This window comes from Phalacrocorax aristotelis, chromosome 18 (assembly GCF_949628215.1).
Source record: "Phalacrocorax aristotelis chromosome 18, bGulAri2.1, whole genome shotgun sequence".
NCBI classification, from domain to species: domain Eukaryota; kingdom Metazoa; phylum Chordata; class Aves; order Suliformes; family Phalacrocoracidae; genus Phalacrocorax; species Phalacrocorax aristotelis.
In genome coordinates this window covers 2,961,404-2,982,043 of record NC_134293.1, presented here as the reverse complement: position 1 = coordinate 2,982,043, position 20,640 = coordinate 2,961,404, and the positions used below count along the sequence as shown (strand labels likewise).

The following is a 20,640-nucleotide window of genomic DNA, read 5'->3' as shown; positions in this document are numbered from 1 at the left end:
GTAATTTATATCTAAACACTATAATGATCCAAAAACCACTGCCACTTTTTCCTTGCAGCTTTTTGAATAGAGAGGTTTTGTGACTCAGATTCAGCGCTGAATTTTGTTTCAAGGCAAAGTCAGTTTAGTGTTACTAAATTAAAAATTAAAGACAGTGACTCCCACAACCTGAATCCTCCATTTAGCCTGCTGGCTGAGTTTCCTCAGCTGTAACGTCATCAAGCATTATGCCAAAAAGGGGCCGTATCTCCATGTGTACAGACAAACACTTCTCGTAATTGAATTATAATTTTGCAGGGCAGCACCTTTCTTCTCTAATCACCTTTTTGATATGCTTTTTATAATAAAAAAAAGAACAAATCCACTGTATTTTCAGTGTACATTCATTCTTTCATCTGGTTTAGATTCTGGAGCTACTAATACATTGCTAGTGTCTGAGAAGCCTGGGTTTCCCCTTTATTAAAGCCACAAACAAAACAGATCCTGATTACAGAACCTTCATTCTGAATGCTTTGGTGAAAGAAGAACATGGAAGCTAAGGGCTGTGCAGCAGTTTGGTTCAAGCTTGAGTGATGGTAAAATACTCTTACTTACTAAGACAGGAACATAAAATTACCATGCTGGATTACATCTTTTGTCCTTCAGATCTAGTCTTTCATCTCTGTTGTTACCACAAGATAAATGAGAAATTCAAAGCAGTGCTTTGATTGTCCTTGATCAAGGACTGTGCAGCAGGTAAGGGCTAATGCCCCAGTCTGGCGTAGCACTTCGGCATATAGAGACCTTAAAGCATCCATCAGCAGCTCCACTGCCTTCTGCCCCGGTCTGAGGCATGTGAGCAGGCTGCTGCATGAAACCCTTGTTAAAATTCAGATTCACACAAACCAGATGAGTGATCAAGACCTGTGTCATCAAAGGTACTGTATTAGATGCTCACATCTAACAGAAGGAGTTGTATTCTCCATCTCCCCCCAAAATGCCAAAGCCTCTCATTATAGAAAACATAGATTTTTATTATAAAAGTAAAATTATGCCATACATAAAGGAATTTCCTGCAACAGAAATTTGCACATTGCAGTCTTAATGTTAAAATAATGTCCAGAGCAGGAATTTAAGTTAGAGTCTCTCAGGCTACTTTTGGTTGCATGTTCACTATGCAACTCTTCTCATGTAGCACACATTTTTTAACATTCAACTTTTGAATCGCTATTGCTTCTCCTCTTCTCTCCGCGGCCGTTTGCGAGGGTTCATTTCAGTATCTTCTGCATTTTGAGTGACAGCTGGAGGCTGCACGTCTCGGAAGCCATGAGACTGTAACATATAAGCAAAATCATGTGATAACACTTCTGTGGATATAAAGTATGAGTAACTAGTTCCCAGAAGATCAGAATGAGGTATGATGCTGTCATTTATTTTAGATGAGCAGCCACAGAACATTTATAGACCAGGCTAAACTCAGAACCGCAAGCTTTTCAACACACATGCCAACTAATAACTGTGTCTCTTCATTTTGTTTTGTAAAGATATTTTATTTTCACCAACCAGGCTATCATTTTCATTTTAGCACTAATAACCCCTATGGCTATGAAGCACTGCTTCTCTGTAAATTAACTTATGTTGACTATTTACATAAATTAAAAGCCAAATCCTTCAGCCCTTATTCGAGCTCCCACAGAAGCAAGGAGATGACTGGATTAATTGCCTCAGTCATTTTCAGAAACAAAACTGTGAACTTCTAAAACCTAGGATATTTTTGTTTCATGTATCTACTTAATGAACTGAAAACATCAATGAGACATTGTAAGAGAACAGCGTATCTGAATCAGTCTCTAGACTGCAAAGACCGTCCCAGCAGAGTGATTTATGGGACACAATGGGATGAGAACCTTTAACTGCCAAAAACTAAATGTAGAAGTGAAAACTAGATGCTGCTACTCAGGAGAGAGCTTGAAGTGATCTATTTGGCTCAGTACCACTTGTATTTTCTGTTACCTTAGCTCACAATTTAATGATTTTAAAAGATTTAAAAATATGAAAGATCTGGCGAATCAGTTAGTTAAACATGTCATCAATGCAGATGGAGATACTGAGATGTTATGTGAAGCCTGCAGCTGCCTCTCTTCCCATCTCCAGACAAATGCTATGCAGGGAGCAGTGCTGACAGCTCAGTGAAGACTCTCACTGCAGTGCAGACTTAAGAGGAAAATGGGTTAATCAGAAAAATAAATTGCTTTGGGGATCCTAAGTGCTCAGGTAGAGACGATGTGGGGATGAACGCATTTCAGGAAAGCTGACATTTTAGGATGATGCAGTGTGAAAGCGCAGGTAGAAATACTTTCAGACATGTGACTTTCTTAAAATGCCAGCGTGTCCCACGCCAAGATCAATCCAAAACAAACCAAAACCCAATCAAAATGCTTTGCTTAAGTCTCCCATCTCTGTATTTCTATTTCCAAATGCCTCACCTCACACAGCCTGCTATGTTTTTAAAGGAACAAATAGCAAGCGGTGCCACAAGGGCAGAATTTGTGCAGTCCTTCTGCTATTCTAAGCAACTCAAGTGTTATTCTAAATAGCGTAATGGGGAATCTTCAAGTTTAGTATTTCACTGCTGCTTGCATCTCATCTCTGCCATCTCCCTTAGGCACAAAGGTGGATCTGTAGCCAAGAATCCACTTAATCCAGCCTGCTAGACTCCCAGGGAAAGCATTCCAATGGTTATAAAAGCCAGAACACGATAAAGTAGGCTACTTAGTATGGATGTTTTCCATTTAGTTACAAGCACGTACCTTCTGGGCATAGCGCCTCAAAAATACAAGAATTTTGTGTATATTTGTGAAGCTTGTTCCTGGTTTTTAGGTGGCTAATGGAACCAAGGACCCACAAAGCTCAGACAGTCTACGGTCATTTTGAGTTGCTCTTTAACATCTTCTGGTGTCTACAGACTGCATCAAGATTGACAAAGATAGATGGCTTTATTACTTGAGCAGTATTCTCGTTGCTAGTCTGGCAGACCCACCATAGTTCAGGGAAATACTGTCAATTCCTACCCAGAATATAGGTCCTGGGTCTCTATCTTTCATGATGAAATAATCAGGTCACATATTACCTGGGAAATTTAGGTGAGTCAGATGATCTATTTACTCCCTTGTGCGTAAATCAATTTATATTTCTATACTCTGCATTTAAGAATGAATCCCTATCAGCCTCTGAATGAAACTCTGTTTCACTGGGTAGGTGTTCTGCAGGGTCCACACTTGCTCAGAGTGGTGACCGACTTGCCAGCGTGTTGGAAAGGACACAGCTGAAAGAGAACCAGAGCTCGGTCACCAAATTACACACTTCTCCATTGGCTTACAGGCACTGAACAGCCAGTTTGTCAACGGTACCAAAGCACCTAATTTGCACAAGCTTAAACATCTTTGAGGATCTAGGCTTGAGGAGTTTATTATTTTTTTAATGATCTTTTTTTGTATGCTGGTTATACATAGATGCGCTAGATCAGATTTGGAAACACTGAACATGTATTCACATCTTCCAGCTTAACTACAGAGAAGGGAATGAGAAATGGTAACAGCAGACTGGTACCATCAGACCTGAATTTCATGAAAGAAGCAGGGATAATAAATTTTTTACTTACAGAAACTGTCTGCTGAAGCAGCTCAACAGGATTAAGGGAAAAACACAGGGATAATCTCAAGTTTTAACTAATCTTTGATTAGGATAGACTCTCAACTGTATTTCAAGATCGTGTGCATTCACACAGAAGAAGAGAGCGTAGCTGTTTTATAATGCATATAAAACTGAAAGGAAAAGGCAATCAAACTAAGATAAAATCCATCTGTTTGTCAGCTGGAGAGAAAGGGCTGCACACTCATATCCCATGATCCAAACAGCCTTGGGACGTAACCCCATTTACCATTCCAGTCTTTACAGAACTAAGAATATATATGTATTCCCAGTATTTCTTCTGTCCAGGTGAATACATTCAGGAGTGAAAAAAAAATTATCTGATTTCTGTTCAATACTTTGAAGATCTCATCTTATGGCAACATTCAGATCTGCAGGAAATGCTATGGCAACGTGTTTCCATGAGGACACATAGCAAATAGTTATGGCATGTACCTATGTATCTGGCATTTGAAGATATAAGAGTCGAGTAGTGGGGTTTTTTTTAAACCTAAATACAGCTTAGACAGTATGTATTCTCATTAATATGTATCTAAGCACTCCACAAAAGAAAATAATCGCAGGATTTAATGAGGGATGAAAAAGACTCCAGCCAGAAGCTGGAAGCTCCTCCTATGATAGTGACAGAAGACAAAAAATCTGTATATATTGGCTGGTCATAGCGTCGCCAGTAGGATGGAGCTATGAAAAAGATAAATACAACCAGGTTACATCAGGCAATGCGCTTAAAGCAGAGCTGTGGAAATATGTATGGTCACCCTTGCCCTAAAAAAATAAAATCAACTGGAACAGATACAGAGAAGAGCCACTAGGGAAACAATAACCTACCTGACAGGGGAGAAAAACACTTGGCTTGTTCAAGTCTCCTAAAATGAAGGCTCAGAGAGTACACAATTGTTCTCTGTAATTGCACTTAGGCCAAAAGTTAACATCAAGGCCAGATAAAATAAGCAGTACTACACAAGAACAGATGGGGACAGGCTGCCTGTAAATTTGATCTAGAAATCAAAATGTCTTAACTCTAAGAGGACTAACACGCCGGGTCATTTTTCTAAAGAGAAAAGGTGCAAAATATTCATAAACTTGGAGACATCCCAGTATTACTGGTGACCTTCAGAAGCCAACTGAAAGGCAACACTAAGAAAGCAAACATCATTCTCAGATTTGTCTGTGTGTCTGGAAATCCCTCTATGGCTAACAATTTGCTCCCATCCTTGTATCTCCGTCCCAAAAGAAATACTAACTGTAATGTGATATGGTATGGTTGCCTCCTTCTGACTCGGTGATTTGTACAGCGTTGCCAACCTGGTTAAACAAAAAACAGATAATTATGATTAGTGAATACAATAATACAAATTCCAAGTAACCAAATGACCGGCCCAAGCTTTCCCACGATCACAGGGTAGGTGACCAGTGGAATTCGTATGTATGTATTTCCATATAGCTTATTTAAACTGTGGATACCAAATTCCCATCCTTGCATGACCTGTCAGCTCAAATACAATGCAGACCTACTAAAAAGAGGGAATGATTAATTAACCTTGTTTCATCACAGCATTCGATCATGTTTTTGGAACAATATTCATTATGAATTAATTCCAAATGCCACTTCCTTAAAACGCAAACAGAAATGGTTTTGAGCACAGCTCTTTCCTACTCCATTAAGCAATCATTTGTTCATTGACCTCTCAAAGCTGGGAGATACCCTCAAGAATTCAAATACTTCTAGGGAGGTTTTTTCTAGAGATTTCACAAGCCTGTCAATATAACCTAGGGGATGGAGAATGAGAATAAGATGTTCTATTTCTAAGCCTGACCTTGCCAATGACTTACAGCATAACCTTGAGAAAATCATTCCCCTTGTATTTCTCCTCTAACACTTCCTTGATTTCGTACATTTAGACTCTAAGCAATACATCTTGATTTGTGCTTATACAGCGCCTAGCCCAACAGACGCTTGAATGATATGGACAGAAGATTGCAAAGCAGCTCAAAAGCAAGGGTTTTTTCAGCCAGTCCCAGGGCTGCTAGTGTGCACCGTGCCCACCTCCCCAGAACTTACAATTCTGGAAAGCCAATATAGAAAGAGTTCTACTCCCTGTATCAGGACACCCTGCCAAAGATCCTGTTAATTATTTTGGGGGTATTTCTTCCTCCCTGAGGTGCATTCTATTAGAGAGCACGTAATTACAGCCTGAGGAACAATGCCACTTCACATTAGCTACACAGGGAATTCCTCATAACATGAAAGTGGTGGGTTACACTTTACAAAATAGCTTAAAACTGAAGCTGCGGAAGCCATGCTTTTACAAGCGCTCAGCTGGAGCTCTGCTGTGTGCCTCTGACTCAACAGGATCTTTCCTCACAGCAATGAGAACCCTAATAATTAAGCTCTGACATTTTCAGTAGTAGAGAAAGAGAGACAGGTATCATATTTGGCCAAAGCAGAATTTAAAAAGAAAAAGGCAAATGGGTTCTCAAATGGTCATCTTTGCGCCTCAATAAGCTCATATAAAAATAAGAACAACAAACCCACGATGGATCATCAGGTATAGGTAGTTAGTGTAAAAATGCAACAGAATCTAGCTATTTCTGCTTTTTACAGACAGGCAGCTGTAATTGGAATTGCTAAGTTTCTGCAGGCCCCGCTCTGTATTAGCTGCATATTTAGACCAGTAAATAAAACGTGTTTGCTTCTCTTTGGCTTGCTTTCTGGAGCCTGTATCTACAACCTTCCTAGCTGTGTTGCAGGAAAAAAAAAAACCCTCTTTACTTTTGATATATAAAATTAACTTTTGTTCACTCTGCAATCATTATGTTGATGCAACTTCTGTCTTATAAAGGCTGTTACCTAATCAGCGATGTTAATTTAATTCCAAATTAAACAGCCTTCTGTAATCATTCTGCATTGCCTTCAAACTCAGAATTTAAAAAACAAAACTCCACAACAAAGTGTCACTGCATTTGTCTTACAAGTTCAAACAAGCAAAACTATGCACAACAACATTCCAGTAGCATTTTTGTTTGCTGTTTGCAGAAGATCAGGGAATCGAAGTAAGGCTTCTTAACCTCAAGTTGCTGCATTGTGATACTATATACAAGACAAATTTAACTGACCAGGAAAGAGAAGTGAGCTTGCAGTATAGTGAAGACAGGAAAAAGAGAACCAGGAAACAGAAAAGATCTCACTGCAACAGACAGAACTTCATCCTGGTTTTAGAAGGGTCATCCCCATTCCTTTGGGCTTCTAAAATCATCCTCCATAGGTCAGCTCTGCATTGCGAGCAAATGCTGCTCTCTTTCTACCTCTCTGCCCATCACTGTAACTTGGTACCTGCACAGCTGTCCAGTTTTGCAGAACCCTCCTGTTGCATTCAAAAGCAGAAAGGTCCAATGCTCTCTGTCCTCCTGAGTGCCATTAGGGTGGTATATTTTGATGAGACACAGCACCTCATCAGACAGAAAGTACAGCGCTGCAGCAAGCTGACCATGGTGAGGAGGAGTGTGACAGTGCAGCCCATGCCATCTTAGGCTGAACTACAAAGCTCTTCTTGAGCCTCAGTAGTCCTGGACATGGTAAACCAAGGCCAGAGTCAAATTCAAATCCCTCCGTGGCCACTAGGGCCACTCTGAAAAAGATTCTCAAATGTCACACTTGTCAATATTATTATGTACCTTACTGGCCTTATTCACTTACCTCTGACTGTTGTTCCAGTGAAAGATTAAACGGACAGTAGCAGCATGTCCCCAGCTTTCTCCTGGGTGACACAAAATGACAGGCCATTTTATTTATCTCCTATAACAGCAGCATCATCAGTAAGCTGAACTGAAATTAGACTGGTCTTCCAAAAAAACCCCATGATTAAAACATACATACCTTTCTTGCAGTAATGAATCACATCTTTTTCATATGTGCAATGATTTCGTAACTAGTTTATCAAACTATACCAAGACAAAGAATACCTCTGTACTCAGCGTGTTTTATAGAAAGCTTGCTGCAATATTTCCATATTTGTAGAAAGATATTACATATACCTAATAAAGGACAGGCACTAGACAAATCTTGAAAACAGAGGCAGCATGAAGAAAAGATTTTTCTAATTACTACTGAAGAAATCTAGTGAGTATGTCTAAATCCTGCTTCAAAATTGCAATATTCTGTCTCTCAGGCGTAATTATAAGCAAACATCACTCCCTTTGGGAAACAAGCTTTGGGAGAAAGTCAATGATTATTGAAGTATTAAGGGCCCCTGAAGCAGTTGTCTGCTTCTGACAGCAAAATGCAAAAGAACACAACCAAAAGTGAGGGTCAGGGAAGAGTGGTGGATGGAGAAGGAAGTTTGGATTGTTATTCTATTTCAGGGGAAACAGTCCTACTGTTTCAGTTCACACCTGACCACAAGCTCAGTCAATTTATAGACAGTTTTATTGGGTGTTTTCCTCTGTTTATCCCAGGAGACAGCCAGTAGTCCGAAGATGGACTGCGTTTTAAAACAGTCGTTTTGGTTAAGTGCCGCAAGCCTCTCCTATTCACCTGCACACAGCCCCGTAACTTCTGAGTCACTTGCTGGTCTCCATCATGTCACCAGCCCCACATGCCCCATGTGCTCTGGTATTCATTACAGCACAGTGAAGGAAAAAAAAGATTCAGCTGTAATGAAGACCTAGATCCTCTAGGCATCTTGCCAGACCTTGCTCCACTATATCTAAGCTGAGATTAAAGATTTTGGCTATCAGACACGGTTCTGAGTCAGAGATCAAAACACATTTTACAATGGTTACAAATTCCACACCAGAATGTTTCCAACTGTATCGAATGTGAGAGAAAAATACTACTGTAAAATGAGATATTTCTAAGTTAAACTGGCTGTAGATTAATATTTGACCTCCTTTCTAAATATACCCAGTAGAAATGTCTAGGAACACCCAGCTTAGCTATCACTAGTGGGAAAGCAAGCTGTCCCCTTCATAAAGCTCTTGACTTAATACCTTGCAGCATCTGTGCTATTTTTTTTTTCTTTTTCATAATTAAGAACTCCCCTTCTGCTAGGAAGCTGAATAAAGGTTTAGAAACTAATGCTCTTGTGAAATCTTAGAAAAGGCTCTTTCTAAGGCTTACCAATCAATGGGGAAAAAACCTATTTAGGGGAGGCAATAGGATTGATTTTACTTGGGGTTTTGCTGCTGACCCCTCCTCAATAGTTCCTCTGGCTATAACCAACCATGGAGGAGTAGGAGGTTCTCTAGCTTTTAAGAGGAGACTGTTGAAATAGCATCCCTTCAGAGTGGGTCATAAAAATCACCCTGTAAATCCACCAGCTCAATACGTTCACTGAGTCTATGGAATTCACATCAAAATGAAAACAGCTTTGTACCACTCCGAAATGCTCAACTCGAGATACGGCTGTTCAGGATGAGGGGAATACCTCTTAGCTTAAATACGTTACCAACTGGTACAAAGTTTCATTTTTGCAAGAGTACACACCACTCAGTTTAACAATACTATTATTAACTAAAAATACTATGTGGTTACACACACATTCTGGTGAAAGTCACAATCGGTTTATGGTCACGTGGGTGACCACAACGATGTAATAAGGTTGCGTCAAATTAAACGTTTGTAAAAGAAAATAGGCAAAAGACATATCTTTGAATTATAACCTACTCTGAATGTCTTCCCATTCCTTATTGTCCCTATGACTCAATAAACACAACAGCTCTCAAACAACACTGGCTATTGAAAAAAGACAGAATCTATTAGCTTTCAGGGAGTTTGTAGCCAGAAAGGCTGCCAAAAATAATACATCAGAGAGCAAGAGGCAAAAATGACAAAAAGGGTCAGATACTGGAAGCTGGGTCTTTATCTGCATGCACAGCTCAAAATTCCACATTCTTCACATTCTCCAAGGAGATGGTCTGTATTTGTTCATTTTATCTTACATCTGTGCCAAATGGTTCTATGCCTGTACAGACACTGAGAACATCTGTGCGTCTGTACTGTCCCCTTCTTCTCCCTCCCCTCCAGAACAAGGGAATCTTTACTTAGTTCACAGAAACTGAAGCTGGGGACAAAGAATCTCTGCCCTTTAAGTGCATCATAAAATAATACAAAGTTACAACCTGAAATAAGATTTAAATGCTGAGCTTTTTTAATTTGTGAAAATCTCTACTTCAGAACTGTTCTGTTTTTCCCCATGATCTCAGCAAAAGAGTCTGTATGAGGTACTCTGCTCATTACACGGCAAAATGGAGCAGCCTGTAAAAACCACTTAAACTCACTACAGCCATGCTGTAGTTGAGGATCCAACCTAGAACTTCCCTCTGCATCATAACTAGAGAGCAGTGGGCGGAGAGTTCCAGGTATTCAGCAAAAGTGAAACACCTTTGCAAATAATTAATGGAATGTGTTCAAGTGAATGGCAAAATAAACAATTTAAACTGTTTTGGAGAGGCAGTGAGTGATCTCGGGGAATTCAGGAAATTGCAGCATGGTTTGAGGTGTACAACCATTAAGCTGTGTTCTTCTGTTAGTGCTTTAACCTGTTCATGACCACGTTCCTGCTGGAAGTTTACTGCCCCCAGGTCCATCCCTACATTTTTTGCATGATTGTTCACTAGGCAATTTCAGTCTAAATTACCTGATTTATCAGGGGTTTAGTTATTATTTAAATAGCTCAAGCTTATCTGGCCCACTTTTGGCAGAAACAGATTGGGAGACAATGACATAAACAGCTCAGCCAGCATATAGGATGCAGCGGTGACCTCCAGCAGGGGTAGTGGCCTCCTTAGCTGACACAGCTGCAGCTGGAATAAAGGTAACTCCATAGCCTAAGATCCTCAGGGGAAGGCTGCAATGCATTAGCTGCACATCTAAAAACCTAGTTACTCAGATTGTCCTTAGTACCCAGTGCTTCCCCATAAAGGGTGATTCAGTCATCTTAAGGAATACTGGTAGATCTAGTATCAAGTTCAGTATTAAAAATTTTGGTTTAAAAAGGAAAAAAAAAATCCAGTGACACCCTCAATCTGTGCGTTTCTGCAATCTGAAAATGTCATGACTTTTAAAAATATTTGTAATCCCTTTTCAAACATCTAATCAGTATTCTAATCTGCACACCATGTTTGAGTTTAGAGTAAAATTTGACAGTTGCTAATTATAATGACAGTGCTGACATAGATAAGCACTACTGTAGAGTTCCACAATGCCAGCAGTTCCAGATGGGTCTAATAGTTTCAGCATGGATTCTGCTACACTGCAGAAGTTCAGCAAACAGTTTCATTCTCCTCACACACGATGCCAAAAGAAAGGAAGTCATATATTTGAAGATTAACTCAGTTTTCAGTCCACAAGCTAAACACCTACCTAAAGCAGGTACCAATGTGGACTGGCTTTGTCCAATCCTTGTTGTCATTTGATTTGTCAGAACTACCTGGAAGAGGAAACAAAAGCAAACAAACATGAAAATCTCTAAAAAGAAGCATACTGGTGGGAGGGAAGAGAGGGATTTTTCAAAAAGCTTTTATCAAGTTACTCAGGCAAAACTCTTGCCTGCTGTAATGAAGCTTTTGTGTTAACAAGAAGAAACTGTACAGGTGCCTCACCTTTCCTCAATAGCCAAAACAAAACAAGAGAACCCCGCAAAATGTATTTGCAATTTGCATAGAAGGTAGATTTCTTTCATTCAAGACTTTAAAGAAACCTAAATATCTCCTTTCCCAAGGGATGCAAACTCTGCACAACTTGTATATTCCACCGTATTTGTGCTAAATACTGTTTGGATCTGTATTTAGATGCACATGACTTGTACTAGCCCTTTATAAAGAGACAGATTTCAGTCACTGTGGCATAAATGAACTTGGTGGTGCTGCTCAAAACATGTATAAGCCTAGTGATTAACAGAATTTCTGCACCTTGTAGTCTAAAAATGCGCAAGTGGGTACAATACAAAGCAGAATGAAAGTGAACAGACAGAGTGGGGGAGTGTTTTCGCAGCACGAATCACTCGTAGGAGGTTCACAGACAGTCTAGGTTAGATCCCTGGTAGAAGTGGGGGTGGGTGAGACAGAAAAGAGCCAGGAATATTAATTGCAAACTTCATTAAAAATGAAAAATAAAAAATTGTACCCATCTTAAACCCTAGGGGTTTTCATTGTTTGACAGGCTTGTATGATTCTTGCTTGAACAGTTAGAAAAGCGTGCTAAACAAGTAATTACAGTGAGCATGCGGGGCACACACCAAAACGTTTACATAGCTGAAAGCCCCAAGACATATATTGTGTATTTTAGAGAAGTAACTCATCATATATTCATGATAACAGCCCCAAATAGGCTCCCCATGTCACTGCTGGAGAAGGGCTGGTGTGGGCATCCTGGCACAACCCACCGAGTTCAGCTTTAGAAATTAAAGGAACTTACTTCTGACCATATTAGAGTAGGCTGCCCAGCTTTGCTGCCTGACAAGCAATCTCTGGCACGCAAGCTGAATTTAGACTGCTTGCAAGCTACATCGAACTCACTCAAAAACTAACAAGAGGGCCACTCTGAGCTAAATAATTTCTGAAGCTCTGTGATTGCTCACTTCTTTAGCAAGTGTTTATTTAGCAAACGTTTGTACTAAATTGCTCACTTGTTCAACAGAAATAAGTTACATGTGTTTCCCTTGACCAAAGGAAAAAAAGACCATACAATGACAGCTGCTCCTGTTCAAGGTCACCAGATACCTAATTTATGAGTGAAAGTACTGGGTAAACTGGAGGCTGTGCAAATCAAGCAGCCATATAACATTCGTCCCCCTTGGTGCCCACAGGAACAGGAAGAAATTTCATAATTCATGTCCGGGCAAGAGAGAGGGTACGCTTTCAGCAGCAAGCACAATCGCCTAACCCAGGCGGAATGTGGAGCTGTGCTCTTCCCTTCCTGCAGCTATCAGAGGAAGCACAAGGGGAGGCTTATTTTTAGCAGTTAGGAACAAAAGCCAGTTGCACGGGAGGGTTGAGGGTGACAAGGTTGCAAGTCACCTGGAAACAGTTACAGGCAGAAGCACCATTTTGAGACTGTGTAAGCTCCAGTTCCTGAACAATGCTTTTCTGTGCTGTAAAAGATTTGCCAAAACAACTTCTAGAACAGATGTAGCTTCTGAGTGCCATCTGCTGGCTACGCGGCTGCAGATTTGCTGGCCTCCATATTGGCATAAATGACGTAGAAATAATGCCCAGGAAGGAAGCTATGGGTTTCCATGGGTGCCAGAAAAGCAAGCCAAACTAGCTGATAAAGTGGTTTTCCTCCCTAAGGACAGTTCCTCTGCTAAGACAGTAGTTTATTTTTAAACAAAGAGTGGAAAATTATGTTGGAACCACTAAATACTATCATGTATGTTAATGCACGTGCTTTGTAGGTAAAAGTCACCAAAGGAGCATTCCTTGTCCAACCAAGGAAGATGAAGTGAAACAGCATGCCAAATTGAAAGCTACCATTTAAATAAGATCTACAGAGTGCTTTTAATACAAATTTTAGTTATTTTGGCAAGGAATTTTCCACCTAAAAAGTTTTGTCTGTGCGATCTATCTATATTTACCACCCAAACTGGCAAACCCGAATGTAGAGAACATTCTTGCACTTTCATTTTGCTATTTACAGACAGTCACAAATTACATTTGCTTAATTCTTTGTATTTATTCCAAAGTAGCATCTTTTGTGATTTTAATCCACCCTAGACTTACTGCTGATTTATGATCATTTGCTATGATGATCAGCTGCTGCGCCAGACCATTCAAAAGCCTTGTTCGAAGCGAGAGGTCCTCAAAGTCATGGCGAAAAGGAAATGCAATTCCATCAACTACCACCAGTCGGACCTAAATGCAGAAGAAAAGGAAAAACTACCATTACTCTCCTACAAACAAATGACAAAAAGCAGTAAGACCCCTTTTTAAGTGCACTGGAATGTTTTATATAAGGTGATGACACTCTTGTATTTCATACTCAGATGTGCATTGCAGTATAACACCTGTTTTATATATATATATATAGGAGACAATCATCACTCCACGAGTGCGGAGTAAAGAGCCTCAAGCTCCAAACATGCTGGTACACTTCCTAGGTGCAGAACTGCATTATGCATAGATGCTAGCTGAGACCATAGCTGCACTAGCTTAAACAAAATGCCGCACTAAGCTCTCCCATGAGTTAACTCAACACAGAGCTGCCTTTCTGACTGTTTCCAGTTTCAGAGCTCGCTCACTTAGAGCTAGCTGACTTACCTCTGCAGCACCTGGTACAGAATACAAATTAACAAAGCTGGAGTTAAAGCCTTGCAGAAAAGAAGCTGGAGAAAAAAGAATCACTGAACATCAAAATTGTACTTCCATCAACTCTCCATAAAAACAAATTTATTTCACCTTCTCCCTCAAAAAATCAAAATCAAATCAAATCAAAACCAGAATGCATGCTGTCTGCAGTCACTGTTAAGATAACCCATCAGATTCTAAGGGCAACTATCAGTGATCTCTTTTAGAACCACAGATTTTAACAGAGGCTTAAAGATATTCCAGATGCTATGCAATGGAGCTGAGTTATCTTGTCTGAAGATGTTTGCTTTGCTGAACTATTTCTTCAGCTGAAGCTAGAGCACAATACTGCTGCTGGCTTATCACCCTGAAGACACTATATAAACATGTCTGGGGTTTTAATTTAGTCTAACTTCATTTGTTGTAGCTGTTTTGATGAGCTGGGTTTGTCTGAAATATAGAAGGGACATGGACAGTCTCACAGTGTTCGCATGTTCAGATGTCACTCAAATCCCAGGTATCTACAAATTCTTGCACTAATGCACAAAAACAACAAATCGGAAACAACACAAGAAAACTGATTTTCTGTATTATTGATTTAACTCATTACTGGGAAACAGCTTTGTGGCTGGAACATACAAGCCTGCAGCAAACATCACTCTGAAATGGCCCTGGGCATCCCAGTGAAAAAAAAAATCTTAATTTGAAAAAGAGGATTAAACAGAATTAAGATATTCTTCTGTTTTCTCACTTTTCCTCCTTCCTGCAAATTCTTTTCTATGAGTCTGTACATCTTCCTCGGGCATAATTTTTTGACTTTCAGAACAATCAGTTTAACGGTGTAAACATGACTCATGCTAGAAAGGAATGTATACATAGTTATATAACTTGCCTATCAGATTAATATGTCCAGTTTATTTAGTTTATTTTCTCCCAATTTTCTCCACTTATAAAATAACAAACAACTAGACTTAAAGTATTCAAAAGTAGGCTATTTAGAGAAAGCTTGGTAACACGTCCCTTCTCCATCTCAGTTTGTCTAGAGATGGAGACCTTCTTGTCTAGACCTTCAAGAATTCTGTTTATTACAACAATAATATTTTCTAACATAGTCTTTTTCATATTATTGGTCTTTCTCATATTATTAACAAGCTCTCAAACTAATTCATGTTTCCAAATGACACTCTCTACAACTATGTCTCTCTAAAAAAACCCTAAAACCTGGAGGCTTCCTGTGGTCCCATTCTCAGCTCCAGGCCTGCACAGAGGGATCAGACTAATTTTAATGAGAGCTGGACTGCAATGGGCAATCTGTCAAGTCACTTATAGCCTGTCCAAGGAATCACCAGAAGGTCTTATGGTTCTCCTGCAACCTTCAGTATTTGAGGCTCCAGGCCAAGCACAGATAATCAGCACAGATGGTACCAGAGAACTGCAGCCCAATATAACTGTGCTAATGAAGCCATGTACTTTCCACAAGAGCAAACACAACAGGGCACCGTTAGTACCTGGCAGAGAAAGGGAAATACCAGACTACACTAAGCAAAAGTAAGACTCCCATATGTGCTTTCAAGAACATAACAGCTTCCAAAATGGAAATGATATCCAGAAGACAATATAACTAAACAATACTGATTTGTGCTCTGTTAGAATAATGCACAAATAATCTTCCCTGAATCCTGTTAGGGAGTGATCTGCTGTGCAGAATCTAGAAATCTGGAAGGGAGGTGTTGAAAATCTGTTTCACAATAGCATTTCACTAAGACACTAGGTACTGGGAAACTTCTTGGCTGTAGTCCACCCAGGAGTCAAGCTGCAGGCTCTGGCTGCTTGTAGCAACAGAAGATGTGTTGGAAAGCAGAAGACTCACTTTCTGGATGCCAAGATGGTACAGGATGCTTCTGGTCCTCAGTGATCTTGTAGGACAAAAAAACCTGCACTAAGCCTTTCTGATCCCCCTGCATCATGGTCATCACACGCACACCTGGCTCAGAGACTCTTTTCTAAAGCTGTTTTGTGATGATTCATAACTCAGCGCTCATAGAAATGCAACAACATGTACCAGCATAGATCCAGTACCCTTGCCTCAAAGTGGAGATTCAGGATGATGGCAGCAGTGGTAGCAAAAGCAAATTACTCTCAAGAGTAATTGGGATAGGAATGAAAAAGCAAACAAGCAAGCAAGCCTTACGTTTGTACTCTGGCATCAGCCAATACATTACTGCCAAGCTGATGAGGTACCAAGGTGTTACTCATGTTACTCTTACTGTAACAGATGAACATCCCCAAAAATCTTTAGTGTGAAGACAAGTGATATCTTCTGATAGGTCTGCAATAACCCTTACCTTTGAGTGCTCTGAAAGAAAGTCTGGGAGGAGGTAGACCTGTGCAAGAAGCTCTATGTAGTCACGGCAACGGAAGTAATATATGTGAGAAAGGATACTTTCAAGAGAGAACGTCTCCAAAGCTTTTAGATGATCTGAGAACAAATAAATAGATGAGTAAATGAGTCAGAAGTCTGTACTAGCATATTGCTACTTTCATCATTCTACCAAACTATGCCTTCCACATATAGCAACATCAAAAACCCCAGAAACAGAAACAGTCAAGGTAAAGAGTGTGGGAAACATACCTTCCATCTGGCTTGAAAGGCAAGAAGGCGGTGAGCAGATGCTATCTCAGCATTTGCACATAGATACACCGGAGCCTCCAACAGAGCGCTCCAAAAATGAAAACTTATTTCTGAAAGAAGAACTTTTCCAGTAAACAATTTTCAAGCCAGAACACCACCAGAGGACAACAACGGCTATTAATCATCCACTGTTTAATGTGCAGTAGCTCATTTAATATGGTCTCCTTTTACCTCTGTTCAAACAGAAGTTGCTGCATAAAATAGTAACGTAAAAGTTGTGTCAGTATCCCCAACATACTGATGACTTATAGAATAAAACTCTTCATTAAATGCAGCCTGGCTACATTGACCTTACAAAGGAGCTGAATTCCAGCTACAGTTTTACAATATGGGGCTTCAGCAGCAGCACTGCCCTAAAAAATTCTGCTGCTCCTCTTCTCTTTCCCCAGCTGCTCTTCCTGTCCCTGAGTTGCAGCATATTATCCCTCAGTTTTGCTGTAAATTCAATCATTAAAGTGCTAAAAAAACCCAAACAAACAAAAAAAGCAAAAGCCAAAAACCCAACAAATCATCATGTAGAAGAAGAATTATTCTTAAAGTAGACCAGCTCAGCCTGCAGCATGGCTCCACACACTGACGCACTTCAGGGTATGATACGTACAAGTGGAAATGAAAGGCTGGCAGGAACTTAAGAACTCCTTAGCCAGCACTACTGTTGAAACCCTCAAACTGTAAAACTGCAGCCTATGAGACACTCGCTTCACTCAGATCCCAGCCTACTAGGCAGAAAGAAACGACTTAGCAATGTACCTTCTTCTTGATGAGCTTCAGCAATAAGCCGGCAATGCTGCACACAGGCAGTTGCAATATCCACTACTCTGTCTACCATAAAACTTCCTTCAGTGTCAATGAACACAGCTTCTCCAGCTACGCCTCCAAAGCATTCTGGGATCTGTACATCTACTGCCAACTGCATACTGCCACAAGAAACAGAAAAAAAGATAAATATTTACATCCCAAAGCTCTCTCCTCCCAACTCACTCCTAAAGTGACATTTCTGCCAGAAATCTGGCATTGCCAGAAAGGAACAGGAAGCAGTGCAGCCATTATCATTATTGTATTTATAATGCCGTATAAGAATCAGAGATTGCAGTCATGACAAGAAAAAGAACTCTCTTAATAGTTAAACTATGAAGAAAAGTGATTCTCAGTTGCACGAAAGTAATCTAAAAATAAAATACCACAGCTGTGTTTTCCCAACACCAGGTGCTCCACAGATCTCTGTGATTTTTGTCAGTTGCACACCACCTCCCAGAATATTGTCTAGTGCTGAACAAAAGGTGATGATGAAGCCCTGGGCTTGTTCTTCTTCCAGAAGTTCCAGTGCTGTGCACCTTCTGGTGGCGCCTGATCCCCCAGCAGTCCTTGCTGCATCCCCGTGACATTCCTGCCTCACAACCTGTAATGCTTCCAGTGCCTCTTCTTTGGAGATTCCGATTTCTAGAAGAGTCAAAATCATGAAACATTACCTGATTTTTTTAAACAGCGATTCATTTAAAGTATGACAAGATAATTCAACTTGTTTGACAGAACCTGATCATTCTGCAGCGTAACACAAAAATATTAATCCTTTGAGTATAACGCTGCACACAGCTTGCCAACATCTCTGGAACTGACGATGTGCTGTTCAAAAGCACTCAGAGCAATGATGCCCTGCGTTCAGAATTCAGGTGACAGTAAGTGACCTGCAAATAAAACAAAATCAAACCTGCCTGTCATAGACGTGCATGAGATCTGGCAGAGCACCTATTCTGCTCTCAATGCACTACCACATTAATTTCATTTGAAGCAAATAACGTCCTGTGAAAGAAATCAGGTTGCAGACTAGGCAGTGACAGTGACACCTACTGATCGTACACTGAATTCTTGGGGTACTCCACGGCTGGGCACCTTATGCATCTTTTGTAGATTTGAAACACAGACCGAGTAACCAGATGAGATACCTGCAAACATCTCTGCCTTTATACACACATATCTGCCAGGAGCAGCTGCTTCACTGTGATCTTCAAGGCAAAACTATTACCACAAATTATAATAGATAATAAAACTATGATAATCAAAATCATGACAGACTTCTTACAGTGGCTGTGCAAATATTACTTTAGCTTCTAAAAAAAAGGTGACTTTGACTTCACAGAAGTTTGTTTAAAGCATGTAGAGTTGGGGAATGAAGATGAATGAGAGAGACAGAATCTGCTGGGTTTTCTTCTTCTGTATCCCACTGACAACTATCACTCAGTGTAAGAAGGGTCTTCTATCAGAATCGGTTTGGGGTTTTTTAAGTGAAAGTCAATAACCATTTACTTTGCCCATTTCTCCAGACGCACCCGAGGTCTCGGTGAGATTTCTCAGGGCAGCTGCCCCGAAATGAGCCTTCAGTACGAGCCAAGCGCCTTAATGTGCACCGTGAACCGTTTAAATAAGCGAAACCCCGCTGAAACCCCATCCTCGCTAATCACCAACTGCGAAAGTCTGGCGGAAAGGAAAGGGTTAGGGCGGGACTCCCCGCGCTCCAGCGCCGGGGGGCGGCCGGGGACCGTCCCCCCGCCGGTACCTTTGCTCAGCCCGCAGGGGCCGGTCTCTAGCAGCTCCTCCGCCGTCTGGAAGCCGGCGGCGACGAGCCTGGCCCGCAGGGCGGGAGCCAGCGGGAGGCTGCCCACGTCCCGCTGCATACCGACGACTCCGCCGCCGCCCCCACCGCCGCCTCGCCGCGCTGCGCTAGGCCGCGCCGGGCCCGCCCCGACCTGAGGCGGGAGGGGAGGGGGCGGAGGAGGAGGTGGCCGCGCATGCGCGTTGCGGGGAGGCGCGCGGCCGGGCGAGCGCGTGCCGCGGGCGTTGGGCAGGCGGCGGCGCTGCTGAGGCGGGTGAGGCGGAGGGGCCGGGGCCGTTAGTCGGGGGTGGGGGGGGCAGAAACGGCCGAAGGGCTGGTGGGTCTGAGCAGCCCCGACCCAGGAATGGTGCGGGCTTTGCCCTGCCTTCGTCCGGTCAGGAGAGGCCCACGCATCTGACAGGCTTTACGGGTGTTTGTGTGACCCCCCCGGTTGTCCCCACTCCCTTCTCCGCCTTGGGAGCGCGTCTCCCCTGGCCAGGCCTTGACGGCAAACACGGTCCCTCGCAGCATGTGCCAAGGGCAGGCCCTTCCTCGGAGGGTGGAGGGAGGCAGCCAGTGGAACCGGGGGGCTGAGTTGCCCTCGCCCTCCATCTCAAGGTTTGTCTGGAGGAAACAGCCGTGACTCGTGTCAGCTACCGAGGTTTTCAAAGTCTTTTGAAGCTTTCAAAGTCTTTGAGTTACAGTGTTTTGCAGCTTTGTGATGTTTCATACCTTTTCCTAGTTCTCTGAGGAGGAGATGGCTCATCCTCTCCCTCTTCCAATTCCCTGCCCAGTCCAGCTTGGAAAGGTGAGGGGTGACTCCCTGGAAGCTCAGCTGCATGAGTATGTCAGGCAAGGAAACTACGTGAAAGTGAAAAAGCTTCTAAAAAAAGGTAAAAGCAAAGTTTATGCAGGTACAGGCAGAAAAGTTTTACTTTTTTCCTGGATGCTTTGTATTTGTGGTAAAAAACCAGCATACTGTCCGAGAATTCAGTTTTGTGACTGAAATATATTTACAAAATGAATTATAGTTGGCCTTTTCTGGTAAGTGGTGCTAAATATTGAATCAAAAGATGTATGAAAAGAAGTAAATTAAAAAGAAAACTAAGCTTTTTGCTCATAGAATATGATTGAGGTATTGTAAAACTGAAGTTCTGAGTCTGCTTTAGGAATATACTCTTCAAAAGGGATTTTAAGTTTAATTCTTACTGCAAATTGCTTAGGGTATGGTTTAGATACTAATATTTTTGACACCTAGGTTCTTAACTACAAGGGAACAGGGAATTTTGTAAATGGAACCCACTATCCAATGCAATTCTACTTCGTTTTTACTACCCAGAACTTGTACGGCACCTGCTTCTCCGAGAGGCGTGGCTCCGCGGTA

General features: G+C 41.4%; 2 protein-coding genes across 2 annotated transcripts in view; one reads left to right on the top strand and one right to left on the bottom strand.

Annotated features, from left to right (window-relative positions):
• Window positions 1-992: 992 nt before the first annotated feature.
• On the bottom strand, window positions 993-19,407 carry RAD51C (RAD51 paralog C). Its single transcript, XM_075113643.1, has 9 exons — window positions 19,221-19,407; window positions 17,848-18,106; window positions 17,417-17,583; window positions 16,320-16,453; window positions 13,411-13,542; window positions 11,054-11,120; window positions 7,388-7,448; window positions 4,935-4,995; window positions 993-1,311 (listed from the first exon to the last, which is right to left on the bottom strand). Exons 1-9 carry the CDS (start codon window positions 19,336-19,338, stop codon window positions 1,207-1,209), a joined length of 1,104 nt encoding a protein of 367 aa, XP_074969744.1. The 5' UTR covers window positions 19,339-19,407; the 3' UTR covers window positions 993-1,206.
• Window positions 19,408-19,453: 46 nt separating this feature from the next.
• TEX14 (testis expressed 14, intercellular bridge forming factor) overlaps window positions 19,454-20,640 on the top strand; it is a 35,377-nt gene continuing 34,190 nt past the window's right edge. The window contains exons 1-2 of the mRNA XM_075113642.1: window positions 19,454-19,530; window positions 19,999-20,149. Of these exons, the coding sequence (XP_074969743.1) occupies window positions 20,014-20,149 (136 nt within the window). The 5' untranslated portion in view covers window positions 19,454-19,530; window positions 19,999-20,013. The remainder of the gene's footprint in view (window positions 19,531-19,998; window positions 20,150-20,640) is intronic.

Excerpts from the sequence above, each read along its gene's own strand:
- RAD51C (XM_075113643.1), bottom strand. The coding sequence starts at position 19,338 with ATGCAGCGGGACGTGGGCAGCCTCCCGCTGGCTCCCGCCCTGCGGGCC. Across the intron at positions 13,543-16,319 it reads TTCTTTCAGAGCACTCAAAG|GTCCGACTGGTGGTAGTTGA; the intron begins GTAAGGGTTATT and ends TTCTGCATTTAG. Across the intron at positions 4,996-7,387 it reads CACTGGAACAACAGTCAGAG|GTTGGCAACGCTGTACAAAT; the intron begins GTAAGTGAATAA and ends TTGTTTAACCAG.